The 22,810-nt window shown below is 38.2% G+C and overlaps 2 protein-coding genes across 3 annotated transcripts in view; both read left to right on the top strand.

Moving 5' to 3' along the window:
- The first annotated feature begins 3,744 nt into the window (after positions 1 to 3,744).
- Positions 3,745 to 22,810, top strand: part of LOC148721231 (uncharacterized) — a 92,200-nt gene continuing 73,134 nt past the window's right edge. The window contains exons 1-8 of one of the 2 annotated variants that reach the window (XM_088734744.1): positions 3,745 to 3,963; positions 6,442 to 6,753; positions 7,278 to 7,427; positions 7,754 to 7,876; positions 8,222 to 8,344; positions 8,808 to 8,930; positions 9,562 to 10,083; positions 11,217 to 14,586. In XM_088734744.1, the coding sequence (XP_088590870.1) occupies positions 6,447 to 6,753; positions 7,278 to 7,427; positions 7,754 to 7,876; positions 8,222 to 8,344; positions 8,808 to 8,930; positions 9,562 to 10,083; positions 11,217 to 11,536 (1,668 nt within the window). In that variant the 5' untranslated portion in view covers positions 3,745 to 3,963; positions 6,442 to 6,446 and the 3' untranslated portion in view covers positions 11,537 to 14,586. Of the gene's footprint in view, positions 3,964 to 6,441; positions 6,754 to 7,277; positions 7,428 to 7,753; positions 7,877 to 8,221; positions 8,345 to 8,807; positions 8,931 to 9,561; positions 10,084 to 11,216; positions 14,587 to 22,810 lie in introns of those variants that run through there. The other variant, XM_088734739.1, reaches the window with a different exon arrangement.
- LOC148721240 (uncharacterized) lies at positions 15,271 to 22,444 on the top strand. The gene is made up of 6 exons (XM_088734770.1): positions 15,271 to 15,958; positions 17,985 to 18,241; positions 18,724 to 18,844; positions 19,142 to 19,267; positions 19,467 to 19,988; positions 20,597 to 22,444. Exons 1-6 carry the CDS (start codon positions 15,895 to 15,897, stop codon positions 20,908 to 20,910), a joined length of 1,404 nt encoding a protein of 467 aa, XP_088590896.1. The 5' UTR covers positions 15,271 to 15,894; the 3' UTR covers positions 20,911 to 22,444.

Here is a 22,810-nt window from a genome sequence, read left to right as displayed (position 1 = left end):
TGCAGGAGTTGGTCGGCTTGATGTTTAATTCATTGACTTATTCAGTTGCAATTAGTTACTCTTAATTTTTAAAACTAGAAAAAGCGAGGTTTAGCATTAATGTTTGTGAGATACTTTCAACAGCCAGAGCTTGGGTATTATTTTCCTTCGAACAAGCTTATATGTTGATGATGATGATGATTTTATTTAACTCAGCGCGGTTTTACAAGATATATAGGTTAAATTTACATAGCAACTAAACACAGTACAGCAAAGGAATAAGGAGAAAAAATTTAGCAATAGAGGTAGCTAGTTAGGATCATCCAAATGGCAAAGGCTAATCTAGTGGATGACCCTATGTTTGCTATGCCATTTGGTTAAAAATGCCAAAATAAGCACTCTGCAGTTTATTATACGATACTCGTAGTCGGCTTTCGCATCTATGCTAAAGCTCGATCCCTAACAAAGAATTATTTCCTCCTACTTCAGCTTATTACCCCTAAGGGAACAGTATTTTGATAATAACTATTCGCTAAGGTCTGTTTTCTTTTGTTTTTTTAGCCATACCAATAAAATGATTCATTTCCTATCGCCAAACAGACCAATTATTGAGAAAAGTAATAAAAAATATCCATAGATACTTCCTGTTCTGAGGCAAATGCGCAAAATTTGACTTTAAAATTTACATTCTCTTCTTTGCGTAAACGAGCGACTCGCTTTCACGAGAAGGAAAGTAATAGGAAGAGGACATTTTTTCGAGGATTGTTTTAGCGGAACTTCCATACTTAAATACAATACAGATTTTTTTGGAGTTTTCGGTCTTATGACATTTTAAAAGCAATGGTGTGCGTGTTCCTCAAAATACAACTTATTAAATTTTTATCTTCCTCAGTCTTTGAATATGTAATTTTCACTATTCCAGCATTGTTACTATGTCTTTAATTCATTTCATTCAGGGCCTAATAAAAACCACTTTAATTTGTGATATGCCGAAATATCTTCATTATTAAACAGAAGGCTTTGAAAGCTGTTTTCACGAGTTACTACAGGATCAGAAAAATGTTTTTCTAACAGAAGCAAAATAACAAGTACAAAGGTTTTTCTGTGGAACAATTATCGGTACGGCCGGTCGCTTAAAATTGAGCAATATTTAAACAACACAAGTAACATTTGTTAAAATTCGCTTCAGTTTTCATTTTTTTTTCCCCGTTTTCCAACCTGTTCATAGTTCTAAAAATACAACGATAAGCAGCTCAATGTTAGCTGCATAATTTATGAATCAATACCGTCTTTGTTTTCAACTTTCAAGGAGCTAATAGTATATTTTGGAGCCAGAGAACTTGAAAAATCAAAAAAAATATAAATAATATGAAAGGAAATTATATTTTCTGTTGGAAAAAATACCATGTGCCCTCAAGTGTAGCTGGAATTTGTGGAAACACTAGAGCATGACTGGCACTACAAGGTTCTTAAAATGCTTGTTATGGACAGGAAAACTGATGAAACATTAAAGTATTTATGATCAAGTATTCCAGAAACAGTATAAAACTTACACGTGACCTATAAATAGAGAGGAATAATGATTTTTTTATATGGGAATGATTAGCCTAACACTTACAATGAGTCCCTAACTGGCAGGTCTCTACTGATAACTACTTGAATATAAATTCATTTAAATCAATACATACTTTATTGTTAGATGCTTTTTCTAACACTCAGTGGATACCTTTTTATTTCTGGGGCTTTGGTTTGTATATCACAAGTTACTGCTAATGGGACTAGCTCAGATCTCAACTCGGCTCAACTCAACTCAATTCAATTCAATTCTATTCTGATTGAAAATGCTGTTCACCTGCTTATAAAGGCGACACTAAAGGTGAAATGAAGTTGACACTACTGAGCTGTCGATCTTCTTGCATCGTCATCGCTTTATCTCAACCAGTAAAATACGTTTAAGTGTCTATACGGCCAACAGGGTTTCTATTGTTTTGGTATCTCTTTGATCTGTAAAAAGGTATTCTCAAAAAAAAAAATTTTGATTCTGACGCCTCTTCACCCTAAAATCGAGCTTTAAAGTTCCCGCTTCGGCCACGCCCAATGAAGTTGACCGCGTAAGGGAAGATTGGTGATGAGTGACGTCACTCCAGGAACGTCTCGAGCGTGGTGTTGTTGCTGTGCTTGACAAACGCAGTACTTTTACAACGCATCTATCGGGCATATTTACGTCGCCGAAAACTCTTTACCTTACTGAAAAATAAAGTGAAATTGAACCGCTGGCGGGATTTGACGTCACGACCCATTCTGAACCCAATCTCTTTTTTGCCTCGACTCACGGTCACCTTCAATGGGCGTGGCCAAAGCGGGAAGTTTAAAGCTTGATTTCAGGGCGAAGACTCGACAGAATCCAATTTTTATTTAGAAATACTTTTTTATATGGTAAATACATGCTCACTTTGGAGGTAGGTTGGCCGCATCTTGATATGCCTTAATGCGACAGCGTGATGCTGTTAGTGAGTTTTCACAGGTGCTTACCAATACTTGGCTGTGTAGCCGCGCGATGCGGTTCCAGTCGAGGCCCACAAGTTGACCCTTGCTCACCATAGAGTCTCCAGTAGCTCAGTGGTTAGAGCATCCGACTAGTTTACGGAGGGTCGTGGGTTCAAGTCCCATCTGGGGCTCGGATTTTTTCTATCACACTAAAAATTGTTTCATCTTTAAATACATACCAAAACTAGAAAAACCCTCTTGGCCGTATAGACACCTTAATGCAACAGTTCCTGCATACTAAGTATGCGCCTTCAAGTTGTTTACGCTTTACAAAATGACTTCCTATCTAAAACTTCATATTTTTGCGGTTAAGATCACCCAAAACATATTATAATTAGCTTATTGGCAGAATTAGAATCATACTTGGAAAGCTATCCCAAGAGAAAATAAAGGCTGATAGTTTCTAAGGAAACTGTTTGGGGCTGCGTCGGTGGGGGTAACGAAATAATTTGAATATGGCAATCTGCGGTCTTTCCTTGCACTTTGGTAGCACGGAAAGCCGTAAAACTCTTGAACAAAAGCTCATCTTTCAATCCGGCAGTCTAAATCCCACAGGTATTAAGGAACGCTTTTCATTCTACTAATTTATTCGTGTTTTTCTCGTTGCCATGTTCCCACCAATAACGTAGCTCAATTTTCTGCCTTTAAATTCAAATTACCAAGAGAAAATAGCTTTAGAAGGCTGTTACATAACAACAGAATAAACGGAAAATTCAGAGAAGAAAGGGCGTACGCAAGTACCGCCCCCAAAGAAGCTAGGTGATATTCACACGAGTCAATTAATTATAAATTCAGTGCGGAAGAAGTTGTTTGCCCTTGAGGTCACCTTAAAGAAAGAGGTGTTAAATGTATCCAATTAAAATTTAAGAAATATTTCCTTTGCTTATAGTAATATAACATTTCATTCCTATTTTTTAGCACTTAAATAAGTTTAAAAGCACTTTAAATGAAAATTCTTGCTAGATTCCAATTTTGTCTTTTAGTACTATTGACTTTCTCCGAAGGAGGCTTCTCGAAGACAACGGTCTACGATGATTAACTGTCAATTAATAATTACAAGACAAGATCTAGAATCATGATATTTAAAACATACTCTGTCAAAACACCCTTCAGATTCATGAACCCTAGAGAAATTAAGAACAGTTTATTATGACGCGATACGAAGCCAGGAATGGATGATTATATGCTAGCTCGGTTTTTTCATCCTCTATAGTCTCAACAGAAAACGTAATTGACTCCAACGAAACTACAGACGAACAGACGACCCCTTAGGGTGTCAAACACAGAGTGGCTGATTATGAACAGGAAGTTCATCATAGACACATTTTCAAGTTAAGCGGGCTGTAGGTGGACTACGCTTAAAAAGAGATCCTCAAAAATTGGCAGAGGGCCACGTCAAGTAAGTTCAAGAAACGACAGATCACCTTACTCCACCAGGTATGCTTATAGTGTTAAACCGTTAGTCGTGAAAATTTACAAATTTTAACCGGAAGTCCTAAAAGAAGTAATTTTGGAAGCGTCAGAGTTTAGATTGTTATTTGTCTTATCTTGTGGCTAATGTGGGAAAACAGAAAATACTCCATATCGACCCAACAGCAGGGACGATCTGGAATTACCTTTGTTGCTTGACTTTGATCTGTGGTAAAAGCGAGCGAGTTAACCTGTTTTAGAACAATGAAATGGATTATAAATTTTCAAAATGATTAAAATCAATTTTTAACATTTCTGTTAACTGAAGCAGAGAGAAAGAAAGCGTTAGCCGTAATAATGAATTGGCAAAAACGTTAACTGTTAGCTGTAAAAGCTATCATCCCCGTTGAGACCCTCTATAATCGACGCAAAAAAGGTGTAAATGACAAAAACTCAATTAGAAAGACGAAAACGTATTGTACAGATATGATGCGAATAAATTTAAACCTTCCTTTTAAGATAGTTTCTAAAAGTAGGCCTATCTGTTTCGTTTGTAACCTCTCAGCGGGTTTTAGTTTTCAAGTGTACTTCCCTGTCGGCTCAGCACTGACATCACGATGTCAACAATGTCAGAACAACGCAAATGCAATATGGCTCTTAAGGAAACGTCAGTTTACCTAGAATTTAGTAAAAGTTACCGCCTGGCAGGGAAATTACACAAATTTCAAAATGATGCCCTTTCAGGTAACTTGTAGAAGAGTAACTCTAGGACGAAGTTTCGTTTTATCTAGTGAATAATTACTAACATTACCAGTTTTGTTAAATTCGTGTCCATTTTTTTTGTTAAGATACGTATGACAAGGCATAGCTCTGGCTTTTTATGTCTTTGCTCAAAGTGAAAAACTGATTTTACCACAAGAAAGACAAAAGAAAACACAACAGAACAAAAAATGCAACTACTCCAAAATATATTTTATCCCTTGTTTAAAACGGACCAATGGACATTTGCCTGAGGGTGATGGCAGCAAGTCTCATGCGTTCAATAGTTTTAATTTGGCACCACTGAAGAGATCACATGCCAGTTGTTACAAACGATCATGTATAATTTCCCGCATAAATGGTTCGTTTTCTATCTACTAAGTAAGGATTATTTACCAACGTGATCTTCAATTGAGCCCTGACAGTAGGATTGAATTCACTTTGCAAAAAAACACCATGTAGGGATGATTATCTTCCACGCTATTCAATTCTCTAGTCTTTGTTAGGTTGGGTGCATTAGTTTTTAAAAAAGAATATGGGTCGCAGGGGGCATTAATTAGCTTTTTTCGCTCCACAAAAACATTTTTCATAACAAAAGGCAATCTTGTAGAGAGTAATTATTACGAAAAATGTCTGATTGAGAAAAACGCTTGAGGTTATCAATCAAACAGCTGGAAACATGTTTATTTAGGAAAAACATGTCCTCAATTTAACACATACAGAAGCCCACAATATCCTTTGAGCAGATTATTTCAGCTTTCACAAAAGCCGTTGTCCAAGCAATGTTTAAAATATGAAAACTGACTATTTAAACGTTGTTTCGCCTTAAAGATGTTTAGATTACGTCCAAACACCGACTAGAGAAGACTAGCTAGTTAGACCCCTTCATAGGTAACACCCTCACACTCTGTTTACCAGACTACTAAGCCAGAAACACTGAAAGGAGTACACCCATCGACGTAATATACCGCCTCGATAAATTCGGCGTCCTAGGCATCGATAAAACCTTTTAAGAGGAAAACTGGAAGCCGTTACATGCTAAGGACTTTTTGTCAATTCCAAACTTTAACTATTATTACAAAACTCTGTTGTTCTGTTTTAAGGTAGGTTGAATCATTTATGGGAATAAATTAATTAAACGCCCAGTGATCTTACTCAATACTAATTCTCTGTCTTGAAGTAATGCCATTGCAAACCAAAAAAGAGGGATGCCTTTGAAACTGTGGGCCTTTAAAACAACGCCAAAACCTGATAGGGTTAAAAACAGACTCAGTGCACCGCCAACTCCACAAGTTTTCTTTTTATGATTAATTCTTACGTTTTTAATATTTCCCAAATCAAGTTGGCCATAAGTTTGACTTTCCAGACCTTTAAAAGTAGCATAAATTTGCCAAATTCTAGCACATAATTTCTCAAAACTCTGTCCATATCCAATCACGGTGCTTTTCCCTGCGCCCCATTTCACAAATTTCGAATGTAAATTTCTTTTTACTGAAACAGAACTGCCAGTAAAATGAAATAATTTTCTTCATAATTTATCTTGAAGGCTGATTGAAAAAAAATTTTTCGTTTGTTTGTTTGTTTGTTTGTTTTTTAGTTATGTCTTTTAAAAAAGAGGATTAGAGAAGGGGAGGCAGGGGGAGATCCTGTTACTCTAACTATCCATTGTTCTTAGTCAGTCTTAATATAAAAGTTCGTATATTGATGTCGTAATACCCAGATCAACCAATGATTTTCGTTTTTCAGGAAAAATGCGGTGGATATTTCGCTATTTTTTTGTCTGTGTTTCGTTCACCAACCTTGTGATCGCTGAGGATCAATGCAGGACAGAAATTAACATTCATGGCATGGCTCTCAGAGGTTTCGTTTTCAAGAGAATGGCGGTGGCAGCTCCTCATATCTGTGATATTTTATGTGAAAGGGAGATTACTTGCCAAGGTTATAATTTCAACAGAAAAGAACAGATCTGTGAATTAAACAACCGCACAAAGGAAGCAAGACCTGAGAATTTCCGCTCAGACCCAGCTTGGTTTTATATTCGCCGCTTAAACGGAAGAGGTAAGTACTTGGCCAAGAACATTAATTAAATAATAATCATCAATACTTTTTACATATTCTCGACTCTGTAAACAGCCCGCGTCTTTTAATCTCCCCCGCTCAGCGATATTAATTTCGGTATCATCTCTTAATCATAATGATGAAATAATCTACTTCTTTGCCTTTTCTTCGTAGTTTAACTTTTAGTTAACTTCTTACACAAAACAGCTTTGATGCATATGTAAAATATTTCCAACAATTATTGATAGGTTTATTTATTTAAAATGTCACAGGAAGCTCAGGGTCAGGGAAGATGAAAACAAAAACAACTAAAACCTCTAAACAGAGTGAAAAAAGTGAGGAGGTCCTGCCTCTCAAGAGAAGGGTGCTTCACAAAGCGTTTGATTGAATACGATCAAATGGAGAAAATTAAGTGAAGAAATTGAAATAAATGGGTCGCACTCTAGGTATCTCAAGCTTTTAACTCTCCCTTTTTGACTTGTGCACCATTTGTACAACATTTTTGAAACTTTTACCCATACCAGCTCCCTTGGGTTCGATTCCGGAGTTACCGGCACGTTCATGCCAAGAAATAAAAGCAAGCGAAGGGAAAGCCATTGCAAGCAACAAATACTGGCTGGATCTATCTGGCACTGGGAAGGCAGTTCTGATTTACTGTGATATGTATTTGGAAGGTAAAGTATAACTGAATTGTCTATTCTTGTCCTTGGTTGCTTGAAAATATAAAATCACACCAGCCCTTAAAACAAAGCATTATGCAGTTTTGGTTCTGTATCCAAAAAAATACCCAAAAGGGCAAAAATACGCACAAAAAGGCAAACGTTGACCAAACCACATTTTGATTTAACTTTCAAGGTAAGCATTATGTATTTTGTTTAGAAACAATAGAATCCTGTTATGTTCTATGGCAGTGATGGTCAATTTAGCCGTACAAGATAAGATTATTTCTCTACTAAGGTAAATGTATATGAGATTTTTTTTTGTTTCACTTAACAACTAGATCACGATGAATGCATCAGTGGAAACAATATTTGTGACGTCAATGCATATTGTACCAACACCGTGGGTTCCTATTTCTGTACTTGCAAGGAGGGACGCACTGGCAATGGACGATCGTGTTCAGGTATATCGCCATTGACTTAGATCAAGTTCCTACAAATATTATCATGGCTTATGGTGTCACGTTGGCTTTTTGAGAGAGCAGTCAATTGACTTTTTAAACTGAGTTACATTTATTCGCTGAGAGAGGAGGGGAGAGGTGTCCATTGGTACAAATGAGCAGAAGTGGTGCAATTATTCGTGAAGCAATCCAGGAAATGCAGGTTTAAAAAATGTCCTCATTCGCAGGTAAAGCTGGGGGTAGAACGTGGAGGTCCCCATGTGGCAAATTTTTTCATACTCAAGTGTAAGTAAGATTTGACATATAAATAAGGTATCATATGATATTGATTCTTGTCTGTCGATTCAGATACCGACGAATGTACTCACGGAAATCACGACTGTGATGTAAATGCTGATTGTAACAATACCCTGGGATCTTACAACTGCACGTGTAAAGATGGATTTCATGGAAATGGAACACACTGTACAGGTTAGTAGTTGTTGTCGCGTTCTCAGCGCAGTGTTCAACCAAACACGAAGACTATGCAAATCAATGTGTTTATTTATCTTCGGTGTCGAATGGTGAAACTACATGGAAATAAAATACAGAAAACGATGAAACGGAAATAGAAGACAGAAAGTACGATAAGGGAAAACAATAAGATAACAGAAAGATAAAAACTTACGTGGATGGTGCTGCGATGAGTGATAAACTGACAAATAATGAGGTAGTAAAGTAAACTCTTCCGAAACTAAAGACGCAACACACGAGCTCTGAACAGAACGGGCCTGAGAAACTAAACTGACCGAGTGGGTTCCAGGGCTCACTGACAAAAAAGGGGCAAAACTTGTGACAGTTGTATTATATTGAAATTCAGTGTCCTTCACATTTGTTACCTGAGAGGGCTTCAAAAATGTTTCTCTTTTACATGTTATTCTTTTTCGTTTTCAAGATACCGACGAGTGTATTGATGGAACACTCGACTGTGATATGAATGCTGAATGTAACAATACCTTTGGATCTTACAACTGCTCGTGCAAAGATGGATTTCAAGGAAATGGAACGATCTGCACAGGTGACTTTTTTTATAATTTTATTATCTGAGGGGACTTTAAAAGGTCTCATCTACATGATATTCCTTTTCGTGTTATAGACACCAACTAATATCATAGGAAAACGCATTACTGTCTCGTGAATTCCGCTAAATTGCACACGACAACCGATATCCCACGAACCCCAAAGCGGTATCGGTTTTCAGGTGCAATTTCACGCGGAATTCACGAGATAGTTAATGAGTTTTCCTTGAATAGCATAATTGAATGAAATAGGAAAAAAAAACAGCAATAACATTGTTTGTTTTTACCGTAAGAGAGAAACAGGAGATGCGCAAAAATATCATTTGGCCTCGTTTTTAACTCGTAATTCCACGGTGCAAGCATTCGTTCATAGCCTGGTTGCATGGTTTGTTTACCTTCTGTCAAGCATTAATCATCTTATTTCTGTTTTTCACCTTGACACAATTGTTACCACGATAACTGTCGAACATCTTACTGCCATTAAAACTATTTCCCTAAGTTTTTTACTTTGCTTTGCACAATCAACCTGGCCCCACCCCCAAGCATGGCGATGTTGTCAATAATAAAAGACAATTCTGACAATTTGTCACTAGTGCGATAACTGATAGCATTATTGTCTTTATTACCCAGGATTTACAGCTATGTTTACAACCCTTGGTGCGAGTGGACCTCAAGGTCCAGACTCAATCGGTAGTCACTACACAGGTCAGGACCATGACGGGCAAGTTACAGTTTCCAGCGGTATTCAACTGTGGACTGTTCCACACACTGGTCAATACAGAATTGAAGCAATAGGAGCCTCAGGGGGGTATGGCGAGGACAGTGTCATCAAGAACGGAGGAAGAGGGGCAAGGATGATTGGAAACTTTATTTTTACCAAAGATGAGATCATTCATATACTTGTTGGTCAAAAAGGGAAAAGAGGGAATACCAACACAAAAACTGCCGGAGGTGGTGGAGGTACATTTGTGGTGAGAGGAAGCAACACGCCTTTGATCATAGCTGGAGGTGGAGGAGGGATTAAAAGTATTACAGAACAACATCCAGGATGTGATGCGTCCATAAACACAACAGGGAATGCAGGATACAACTCACCATTGGGGTCAGGAGGAAGAGACGGAAATGGAGGAAATATCAGTGGTCAATATTCAGGTAAGTAGAGAAAGAAGGAAAAGCAAACAGTCAGTATGTATGAGCATAACTTCATTTCAATTTCACTTACATAGTAGGACATCCAAACGGTTAAAAAGGCTTCCCATTGGCTAATTGCGAGTTTGGATTAAACAGAAGGATTAAACAGATGGTAGAAAACACTTTTAAATTCGACTTTTCCTATGACGCCTTTTTTATTACTCACAATATCTAATAGTAAATTGAAGAAAATTCCAAAAATCAATAATTAAACTAATTGAAAAGTATTTTGAGTCGTTTTTCAACCGTTTCCAACCGTTTGCTTTCTCAGACTGACTGGCATTTGAGGAACCAGTCATTATTTATTACCTGGGGGTGGGGGGGTGGAGGATTTTGGGAGATCACTTGATTTGCAGGGAGAGCGGAGAGGGAACAGTACTTGTCAACAGAGTATAAAAGAGGGGTGGGGGGATAATAAGAATGTTACTGAGCCTGGGTTAGGGTTAGGGTTTTGGTCCATCTGGATTAAACAGATGGACCAAAAAGACGGTAGAACACACTTTAAAACTGACTTGTCCGCATAAAACTTTTTTAATACTCTCAATATCTAATAGTGTTTTTAAGAAAATTCCAAAAATCAATAATTAAACTAATTGAAAAATATTGTGAGTCGTTGTTCAACCGCTTTTAACCCTTTTAACTTCCTTAGACTGACTAGCATTTGAGGAACCAGTCATTATTTATTACCTGGGGGTGCGGGGTGGAGGATTTTGGGAGATCTCACGATTTTCAGGGAGAGAGGAGAGGGAACAGTCCTTGTCAACAAAATATATGGGGGGGATGATAAGAATGTTACTGAGCCTTAGGTGGGAGGGTCAAGGAAATTATATCATGACACAACCAAAAGTCCTCCGGCCCTCTTTCCCTCCCCCCCCCCCTGTTTTCAGGCGTTAGATAATGACTGGGCCCTAATTTCTCCTTGCAATATCATTACAAACTTACACATCAAGGTTACGAGAATAAAGAAAACGATCACCAACTCAATGGAGAATATGTTTACTAATGTTAGAGTGTAAAGGGTTAATTTAATGATAAAAAAAGATGAGATTTATGGTCTTTATAAGAAACCATTCATCATGTTTTTATCATTGTAGGCGGTGGTGGTGGTGGCTTCTTCAGTAATGGACAAGATGCAACGACTCCTAACGGTAGAGGTAAAGGAGGTAAGGGAGGTAAGGGATATCTTCAGGGGGGAAGGGGTGGAGATCACCGGGGTGGGTTCGGAGGCGGCGGTGGTTTACGTAGCAATGGAGTTGGCGGCGGGGGAGGTTACTCTGGGGGGAATGGCGGGGCTAATGCACAGTTTACCTATGGGGGAGGAGGAGGATCTTTTAACAATGGAACAAATCAGCAAAATGAATGTTGTTATAATAGCGATGGTCATGGTTTTGTAACCATTACACTCATCCAGTGAAGTGAACGTGCCTGCACCTTCGTTGACGCGTGTTGGTAATTCTGTTTTAAAGGCTGATTGAATAATCATTTGGTCATTCTTAAGATTTTGTTGGTCAGAGTTTTAAGGTATAGCTTTACCAACGCAGTCTGTGATACTAAACTGAGTTAGTTGCTTTTTTAACAGAGTTTATGTAAACAGCGCTTGAAAGAGTTGGTTTATTCGTGGATGTTCTCCGACGTAAAGAATTTGACTCCTGCAAAAGCTGTAATTTTTGTTCTTACCATGACTCATCAGAAGTTGTGTTTGAGTGTTTATACAGCGCAGATGTTCTGTGTTCATCTCTCTAGGTCAGAGGACACAAACACTGATTTAGTCATTTCAAGCATTTTAAAAATTTCCATCTGTTTAGCAAGGTTTAGAGCTTGAGATATATGTTTTAGTACATCTCACGCTCGACAAACTTATCAATTAAAGGCAATTCTGTAGCTATGGACAAAGCCGTTCACTGATCTGATGATACAGTTTCGAAATCAAAGGAAGAACCCGTTGCACATAAAAGCAAAGTGGGTTTCCTTAACTTTAGGGATGACATACCAAAGAACACTAGCACTCATTTGATAGAGGGAAGCTATTTTAGTGAAAATACTGCAGATGTACATATTAGATTTTCACTTGGCGTTCCTAGCTGATTTAGTTTGAGAAAAAGATGAAACTGGTTTCACTTTTCAAAGCTTTTAGTACCCCCTAGGTGGGAAGGATCTAGAGTACTGTGGAAGAGTGGAGTTGAGAGAAGAGAACCCCAAACTATGCAAAAGGCCAAGTTTACAAAAGACAAAACAACCGCCATAAAATAGGGTGGAGGTGCACAGTCCTCATCCGTGTTTATTTGAATACGCTCCGTGATGTTTAGTACCTATTTGACTTGTTTTAGTGTCATAGGACTTTGAAAGCCGTGATTTACTGATAAACCTCATCTCTGATTCGGTCTTGTTGCAATAAACAAGACTGATTAAAGTAAGACCGCGAATAAAATATTGTGTAATTCTAAAGTGGGGCTTTTTCAAAGCCATGTTCATTTAATGAAGTAAACGAATATTGACTCGCTCATCCGTATTGCACTTATACACGTTATTTTTGATTATAGTAGATTTTGTGACTAAAAGGGCTCCTAGTCTGACCGCAAAAGACAGCTCACAGACCTGTTTGGTGGTCGTTCCCGTAACTAGAAGTTAGTGTTTGTGTTCTGATAAAAATATATTCCACCGGACGGCATGTTAAGAGCTGCTGATCAAAATAAGGTTTATAAAAAAAATACATAAGGATCCCGCTCTGTTATATTGGAATTTTTTTATCATGGCTAGGGCCATTTTAGCCACAAATTGGTTTTGCTTGTATGCCAGCTTAATGTAAATATAGCTTCCTAGATTATTAGACTTTGGCTAGAAAATATCATCAATTGATATTTTGCAAGGAATTAGGACTAGTACGTATTTTATGAGGAAATTATCGTGGTGACAGTTCTTTACATTCTTGTGTATTTCAATTATTACATATCTAAGAATGCAGAACTGCCTCTTGGTTAATTAGCGCAATTGGTTAGAGCGCCAGATTGTGTTTTGCGGGAGGTCGACGGTTCGAGTCCCGGGCGGACCAATGGTCATGATCTTTAAAATAACTGAGGAGAATTTGCTACCTTTCTATCAAGAAATGGATAGATATTCTAGTCTTTTCGGATAAGGACTAATAAAACCGTAGGTCCCGTCTCCTGCAGGGTTAGGGGTAGAAGACGTTCATTTCCCATGAACGAGATTAATGTGTGGTGGATATCCTCCCCGGGGTGGAATGGTAGGTTACTTGCACGTTGTAAAGCGCTTGGGAGCATCTTCCTAAGGACCATGCGCTATATAAATAATAAATTATTGTTATTATTATTACTTTTCAATTGACAGCGATGTTTCATCATCCAACTCTTTGTTTTGTCTTGTTTTGTTTTTTTCGTCAGCCCAAAACAGAAATCGATTTACAATCTTTGTTTTTCCGCCATTCGGGCCGATTATATTTTCCCGCGTATTTTTGGTGTCATTGGCGTAAGTTGCAAAATATCCCAAAAACGTTATTTCATTTTTCGATTCGTGTAGTGTGTCCTCTGGATATTATCATCGGAGTCCGTCATTTGTGAATATTTTGGTTTTGGTTTCACGATTTCCAGTCAATTGAAAAGTGTTCCGCTTCACCTTTAACGGTATCCTGAGAAAATGAAACACTGCCAAGGGTTCAACATGTAGAAGTGGCCGGTGTTTGGTATTTTTTCCGATTTTTATACGGGGGAAGGGTGGAGTGAAGGCCAAAGAGTTTAAAAATGAGACCTATTCATTTCGGTTCTGTTTCTAACTCCATCATTCAGGGTACAAGAGCGGTTATATATGTCAAGGTGATGACACGTTCAAGTTTACGCAAAACTTTATTTACATGTTAGTTTCTTATATTTCTCTCAACTTCTAGAATAATTTTCAGGAGGTTCTCGTACGTTTTCACTTGAAATGCAGAAGAATCCTGTAATCATCATATAGAAACAACGTTTATCCCTGATAACAACGAGAAATTAAATATCTTGGAAACGTTCTTAGCCTCCAAATGCATATAAAAAAAAGGAACTTTCAAAGGAGCCATAATTTTTAGTGTTGACAAACTGATACTTCCTCATAATCTTAGTTATGCTAACATGTTGCAAACTACAGTTTGCTAAAATCAATAAATTAATTCTTATATAGTTCTTGAGAGTTGTTTGTTTTCGTTGTTGTTTTCCTTTTTGTCAGAGCTCTAATTATTGCAGGTGGTTATGTAGAAAGAAAGTTCATCCCTGACAACAACGAGAAATTAAATATCTTGGAACCGTTCTTAGCTTCTAGTATGTCACCTTGAAAGGAAAGCTTTGTGAGTTAAAAAGGAGCCGTACGTAATTTTTGGTGTTGACAGTCCGATACTTGCTCATAATCTTAATTAAAGTCGTTATAGTAACATATTGTAAACTACAGTTGGTTTAAATCAATAAATTGATTCTTGGTTCATGAGAGTTGTTTTACTCGTCTTTGACGAGTACAGATCTCTGCGGGGTAATCGAAATTTGTATGATGCATTAATATTCAGGTGATAGAAAACAGTGAATAGCCTTGTTTAACAAGACATTCCTCAGTGCGGCTTTAAAAAGCGAGGCAAATGGTTGGAGGATTTCCCGCAACACATTTTCTGACTGGACAGAGCAATCAGAAGATATTCAAATAACTCACGCAGAATTTTGAAAAACGTTATAAGTCACTCTTTATAACTGTCTCCTTTTCTGAAATAAACTTCAGCGGAAGATAAATGAAGCACACTCTAACATTCGCGAAAAATTGTTGTGGGTTGCCATATAAAAATACATCCTTGTAGATGCGGCTAATTATTCACTTACACAATGTGAAGCAAGTGAATCGAGACAGTTGGCATGGCGACAATTTACAGCAGAAATCATAAATGCTTTGCCAGTAAAAATTTCAATTTACTGAAATATGAAGTGAAGTGGAGCCTGGACGGGGCTTTTCATCCAATAAAATCAAAATTCTGTAGCTAGTAACGCGCCAGTTCTTTAGATAATTAATATCCTTGTTGGAATCCTCCTCCCTCCTCTCTTCCCCCTCCCCCTCCCCTCGCCCTCCCCTCTTTTCCCCCTCCCCTCCCCCTCCCCTCCGCTTTTAAACCAGAAGTAAACTTGTGGGTCATTTTTAGAACTTGTGGGAGTTCAACTGTTAAAACGACCGTCTTTTATGTTTTGGTGGAGTGTGGACGGGACAAGGAGAGCATGTAAACATTTGATAAACGGTCTCCGAGTGACTTGGCCCCATAGGTTGAACTCATGCATGCAGACATAATTAAGCTAACTAAGCAATCTATAACAGCTAATTCCGTCAACTGCCTAGGCCTCATATAAGACTCTCAGTTGTAGGCCCATCTACCGGAAAACCAAACAATACAATATGGCTCGTTTCGATGAGCTTATAGGCTACCCCAGATCACCCCAGATATAAAGCCTCAACCACTTGTAAAGTTGCATAAGCCCCAGGGCCTATAAACAGCAGTTTACGCAGTAGAGGGCAACTTCCTTTTATTATTTAATCGCAGTGAATGTCATTGAGTATAATCGAGTTTCCTCAACCAACTGCATCCCAGAGAAGCTAATTCAGTTGTGACAACCACTGACAACTTCATAAATAAACACAGAAGGTGGCCCACTTGAAGGCAGATTAATTAAAGTTCAGCTATCTCAGTTTGTCTGATTTTTCCCTCAGAGGTGTGCAATTCACTGTTCGCTGGAATAATGACATAAGTTTCCTAAGAACATGTTCTTTATATTCTATTGCTTGGTTGTCACCGTTTTGGCTTCCATTATACCACAAGGACAAGGTGAGATTCTCTTACAGTTATGTCCTAGTTATAGGCTGAGTAATATTTCAAAGTTTACCGAGGCGATACATTACCTTTTTATTATCTCTATTGACATATTGAAATATTCACACACACTTCTCGGCTTCCTCTGAAGTTGAGTATGGTGAACTATTTCATTTAAATGCATATCTGGACTGGCATCAGGCAACCGACGTATTTAGAAGAGGCTCGTACATTTGTGAAGTCATTTTGTAACGCATATTTTGGAAACAACAAGTTTACAAACGAATAAAATATTTTGAACATGGTTTTTGGAGTAACCAAAAGCGAAAATTATATTCAAAAATACAATCTCTGTCCCTTCAATAAAATGCGTGAGTTCACTTGTTTAATGTTTTTGGATCATACGCGAGGGATGACTGAGTTGACCTCTGGCAGACCTTCGTTTTGTATGTAAATATTATTTGAACACGACTTAAAATGGCTCGACTTCTTCAAAATAAACTTTACGTAACAGTGAAAGTTTCAAATTTTGTAATAAAACCTTCTAATTCGTCGCAACGAGATAAAACTCGTTCCTTTCTTAAAATCTACATAGAGATTAAAAAAAAGAAAGCAAGAAATCATTAGAGCTTAAACTTGGGATTTAACTATATTATCTGGGCAGGTAAAGCCTGGATTTTTTGTACAATTTGGCTCTAATTATAAAGTTCGTTTAAAGGTTGGTTCTCTAAATTTAGATCGAGGACTTAATTCGTGTATTCTAGAAAGCTGGTAGAACTAAGGCATAAGTTATTAATGATCCACCGATAAAAGGACGTGTTAATTAAACAGGTTATTTCGATGAAAATTCGCGAAACAAATTTTTACTTAGTCTTGTTTGATTAAAACCGAAATTGTTGACTTTCGGGTCTATAATCTACATGAGATATATTTAAGTCCAAAAATATTGCTTTCAAGTTCTTAGATTCTTCAAGTGCGCGAAGAGAGACGAAAGAGACTACATTTGACATCTAAAGATTCATTGTTCCTGTTATAATCAAGTACGCTCCTATAATGTACATGCTCAAGGCTAACTTTCAACATTTCGCCTACTGGTGTTTCTTAAAGCATACTATGGATGGAATATTAATTTTCATTTTAAAGCCAGGATATGAAAAATGTTATAAAGAGTTAGTCGAACACTACTTAGCAAAAACAATAACGCCAAGGTTAAACCTTGTGAGTTTAATGAGCTATCTCTGTTTTCTCTCAGTTTGCTTTTGATAATACGCAGCATGGTTGAAAGCTGCTGTCGCGCGATATAACAACACACCATCTTCAATAATAAGAAAACTTCGGGAAAACGTCCCGACAATAACCTTTTTAAACGAACTAAACATGCTCGAAATAGAAAAGGATTATTACTTCGTGATAAACACTAATTACTCCGACGTATCAACGCAAGTTGTTTATGGACTTCAGCGTCAGTCCATTGATCGATAACAATAGCTGATCACATCCACAAAGGAAGGTTAAAATTGCATCAATTAGTAACAAGATCAAGTGTAATCACTCGCCTGGTGTTGATGGTGAGACCAAAAGCCAAAAGTAAATCAAAGCAATAAGTTAGCCCAGTTAGCCCAATGGATAGTGCGATGGACTGTTGTGCGGGAGGACGAGGGTTCGAGGCCCGGCCGGACCAACAATCAAGATCTTAAAATAATTGAGAAGATTTTGTTACCTTTCCATAACCTCAAGAAATGGTTAGATATTCTGGTCTTCTCGGACGAATAAAAGCAGGTCCCATCTCCTGCAGGGTTGGGGTAGGAGACGTTAATTTCCCACTCACGAGATTACTGTGTGATGGATGTCCTCCCTTGGGGTGGGATGGTCAGTTTGTTGTGAAGACCTTAAATTAGATAACTCATTGTGTTAATTACGTCACCTTCGTTAAATAAAGAATATTGTATTGTATTGTAACTGAATTCAGCAGTTCAACAATTCCTGTAGAAGTGGTTAGTGTTACCCAGCAACTTTCTGACTTAAATAATTTGTTCTCTAGCGTACTGCCGCAATTTGAAGTTTATCAATTTTCCTAAACCGGGCTATCGGCTGAAGAACCACACGGTTCGAACTATTGACGTTATTGAAGAGGATCTCTGCAAGTTACATTGCTACCTGGAACCCAACTGCGTCAGTTTTAACTTCCATAAGATAAGACAGGCGTCTGGAAAACACAAGTGTGAACTGAATAATGCGACCATTGAGCACGACGGAGAGCTGGTGAAAAATGAAAGTTACATTTACCGCGGAGCTGAGGTGAGGATGACGTTTACATGTGGAGTATGATAATTTTGGCTCAGGGAAGCTTCATGAGAAGACTTAGGATCCCTCGACTTCTTACTGATTCCTCTCATTTCCAACCGCCAAAATAAAGGGTATGACAATTGCATGATTCCATTTTTTAAATTAAGAATTGGATGAAGCATAGATTTTTTTCATTTAAAATGACCTCCTCTAGAGCTGTTTTGATAAATTTTGAGGAGTCAGGCAGATTTTGCACTGAGTCTCGTTCTGAACAATGCTAGAAGACTTTTGAATGAATACCCACCAAGCTTGGGGAGAAAAAAGCTACGTGATGAGAAATAAGAATACACGCGAGGACTATGATGGAAACACGTAGATTTGACAAACCTAGCCTGCATGGTATTCAGAACTAAACACGAACGCACACGTGAGACATAAACACAGAAGAAGATGTATACAAACATTTATGAAGCCCTATTCTCTTTCTTCTTGAGAATGCTTGCACCAGAAATTCTTGCAAGAATAACGCAACATGTCAAGCTGGGTTTACAGACAGAGATTATCAGTGTTTGTGTGCTCTTGGATCTGGATTTGAAGGCCATGATTGTGATGAGGGTAAGGAATCCTCTACAGATTTTGCAATCGATAAGAACATGAATAATGTGTGACCAGTTCCCTCCACCAACCCCTCACCACACCCTCCCTATTCACTAAAAAATCAATATAGAGTTAATGAGAATTAACTCACCTCTTTACGGCGGCCGGTTTGTTTGTCACTCATAATTTAACTCCTTATGACGGCCACCTGTCTAACGTTAGCGGCCAGAGTGGCACGTTTTAACTTCTACAAAGTACTAAAATATTTGAACAGCTGAGCGAAAACAAATAGACAACGTCGTTTTGCTGTCCTAGATATAGACGAGTGTCTCAATGGAACACACGAGTGTGATAGTAATGCTGATTGTGGCAACAACCTGGGATCTTATCAATGTACTTGTAAAGATGGATTTCATGGAAACGGTATAGACTGTACTCTGAGTAAGTATTTGTAATCCCCGTCAAATCTGGCCTCTCTTTTACATTACATTGCTTTCAGGCATGGTATAGTTGGCAATATTTGAAATTTTGCCAACGACCATACTTGAAAAAAATTCCAGTGGAATACTTATTAAAGAACATGATGACGCTTTCATACTACTGCGATAATTATCACGGTATTATTATGTTTATTGCACAGGATTTACAGCTGTTTTTACAAATCTTGGTGATAGCAGAAATCAAGGTCCAGACTCAATCGGTAGTCACTACACAGGTCAGGATCATGACGGACAAGTTAACCTGTCCAGCGGTATTCAACTGTGGACTGTGCCCCATACTGGTGAATACAGAATAGAAGCAATAGGAGCCTCAGGGGGGTACGGCGAGGACAGTGTCATCAAGAACGGAGGAAGAGGGGCAAGGATGATTGGAAACTTTGTTTTGACCAAAGACGAGATCATTCGTGTGCTTGTTGGTCAAAAAGGGAATAGAGGGAAGAAGAACCCAAAAACTGCTGGAGGTGGTGGAGGTACATTTGTGGTGAGAGGAAACAACACGCCTTTGATCATTGCTGGAGGAGGAGGAGGAGTTAAGAAAATGTTAAACCAACATCCAGGATGTGATGCGTCCATTAATGCAACAGGGAATGCAGGAAACAACTCGCCATTGGGGTCAGGAGGAAACAACGGACATGGAGGAAATACCAATGGTCAAAGTTCAGGTATCAATCTCTCTCGTAGGCTGAGATGACATTGAATCAGTTGACAAGGATTCTCATTCCCTGATTGCATAGCTGGATAAAATAAAAGTGCAAAATTTAAACGTTGACTTGTCCCCCTAAGCCTTTTTATAATTAAATATATCCACTAATTTTTTTTAACTTAAATGTAAACTTTCAACTCAAAATTAGGAGGTAAACTTGATTGGAGAAAGAATAAGGGGGTACGTTTCTAAAGAAACTGTGGTGCTGCGTCGGTGGGGGTAACAACGATTTGAAAGATAAACTTTTGCGGCTTTCCGTACTACCATATGAGGGAAGACCGCAGATTGCCACATGCTGCATAGAATGATTAGGTAGATTGAGCCCCACTTTCTGCATATAAACGCACACACAACCCACAATTTCTGCATTCGCTCTGACGAAGGGTTAACACTCGAAACGCCAGCTTTTTAACTCTTTACGGTGGCCACTTTACTATTTCAACTTAGTTGATACAACCAAATTACTTAGATTGGAAAATACTGCGAATCGTTGTCCAATCACTTTCAGTTAATAATAACAAAAGTTTTTCTTTTATGTAGGAGAAGACTTATTTTTTATCATTGTAGGCGGTGGTGGCGGCGGCTTCTACGATAATGGACAAGCTGCTTCAAACAGCGGTAGTGGTCGAGGAGGTCATGGATATCTTCAAGGGGGAGTAGGAGGACATGCCCTGGGTGGGTTCGGAGGTGGTGGTGGTTTTCGTGGAGGCAACAAGGGAGCTGGCGGCGGTGGAGGTTACTCTGGAGGGGATGGCGGAGTTGATAAAGAGTTTTCCTGTGGGGGAGGGGGAGGATCTTTTAACAATGGAACAAATCGGCAAAATGAATGTTGTTATAATAGCGATGATCATGGTAGAGTTGTCATCACATTTCTTCATTGACATGCACATGGTAGCATTTCCCCTATGTTGATCCTTCAGTATTGCACTGCGCCTCCTGTACTGCGCATTTAAACACGCAAACAGGCGAATAAGCGCGCGTGCATTCCGAGAACACGGTATTGTTTTTCAATCAATAGACCAGGTTAAAAGGTTCTATGGTCTTTGGCTCTTGAACAATGAAGGTGACTTATAATTTTATTCCATAATTTTAATGCTCAAATTAGCCCTTAAAATTGGAGAAAAACGAAAAGGCCATAGACTGGAAAAAATATAGTTAAAACGTGCACAAAGGCTGCTGCTCGAGGATACAAAGTTTGACCTTGAAAACAATGACTCTAGGAACGTTTTGAGTCCACGTCGTCGAAAATTGCGTGATTTTTCCACAGTTTATGTATCAGATTGTTTCGTACTCACGAGACTTTCTACCTATCAAATTTTTTAAAGTGTTACTGCAAAAACCCTTGCTTCCAGCCACCGCAAAATTAAATTCCTAGTCAATTGCCGAAGCGTTCAGCCTCAGTATAATATCCTGCAAAAACTCCTCCCCCCCCCCCCCGGCATCGATGTCAACTTTTTGATGTTGCCCTTGTTAGCGTTGTGTTCCCAGATGTTGATTTATACGGGGAGTTAGGGAAATGTCTCATAGATAATTATGACATGTTTCAAAAAAACATTCAGAGATCGTTGCAGTTTTCAAAATAAATCATTTCGGAGCTGGTTACGTCTCCATTATGCAGGGTACAAGAGAGTTTATATCTGCCAAGGTGAAGGCACCTTCCAGTTTACACAAAATCTTATTTAACCGTTTAGATTATAATATTTCTGTTAACGTCTAGCCAAATAACTCTTCCTCTTTCACTTTAAGTGGAAGACAACGATATATGTTACATACAAAAGTAACTTTAATAAATGCCTAATAACAACTTAGACGTAAACATCTTGGAAATGTTTCTTGCACAAAAAGAAGCTCTGTGAGAGCTCTCAGTTTTCTTGTTGACAGACAAGTACTCGCTCGTAATCGTAATAAACATTGTTATAGCGACATGTTGCAAACTGCAATTGGTTGAAATCAATAAATTGGTTTTCAGCTGTCGAGAGCTGTTGTTGTTGTCGTTGGTTTTGTTTGTTTTTTTGTTTGTTTTTGTTTGTTGGCCTTTTGTTTTTTGTTTTTATTTTTTTGTTTTTTTTTATCAGGGCTGTGATTATAGAAATAGAAAATGGGAAACTTAGGCAATGTGTTTCAACGGGGGGTACAGAAAGGCACTGTCAAAGGCTCTAGTTTTCTTGTCAGAAAAAAAGTCCAATAATCCGAGCTTTCAGGATTTCCATTTCGTTCCAGATTCTCTCCCGATATTACATTAAGCGTGGCTGGATCCAAGAATCGAAGACTGTTACGAGCTCAGACTATCACTGAAATCATCACCAGTCAAAGTGGAAGTTTTCTTGAAAGATCGGCCACCATCGATCATTATGACGCAATACGCTAATCGCGCTGTCAGTAAAATTTGCAGAGACGAAGAGATCCTCAGAGGGATCCTGAGAAACCTCAGATCAGTCACGTGGTCCAAACGAGATTTTAACAATTGCAGTTTTAAAAGAATGCCTGCCACCTGCCTTCACTGACTCGAGTGCTTGGTTTGTCTAAACAGGAACTCTTAACGATATATATATATAACAGCTTAGAAAATTGTAATTACAATAATAAATCAAGGAGGGTATTTCTACACGCAATTATGGAAAGGAAAATATCTTGTACTAATGGGATACTAAATGCTGAAAATAACTGAAAATATTTTCCATTCACAAAACTGTTTCAAGCAAACTGAAGAGGAAAACATAAAACATTGATTCGGAGCCAGGTTGTCAGGATGAATTTTTTTCTCCTGATGTCTTCACGTTT

The sequence above is a fragment of the Stylophora pistillata genome, chromosome 10 (genome assembly GCF_964205215.1).
Source record: "Stylophora pistillata chromosome 10, jaStyPist1.2, whole genome shotgun sequence".
NCBI lineage: Eukaryota > Metazoa > Cnidaria > Anthozoa > Scleractinia > Pocilloporidae > Stylophora > Stylophora pistillata.
This window is presented reverse-complemented; position numbering and strand designations above follow the sequence as displayed.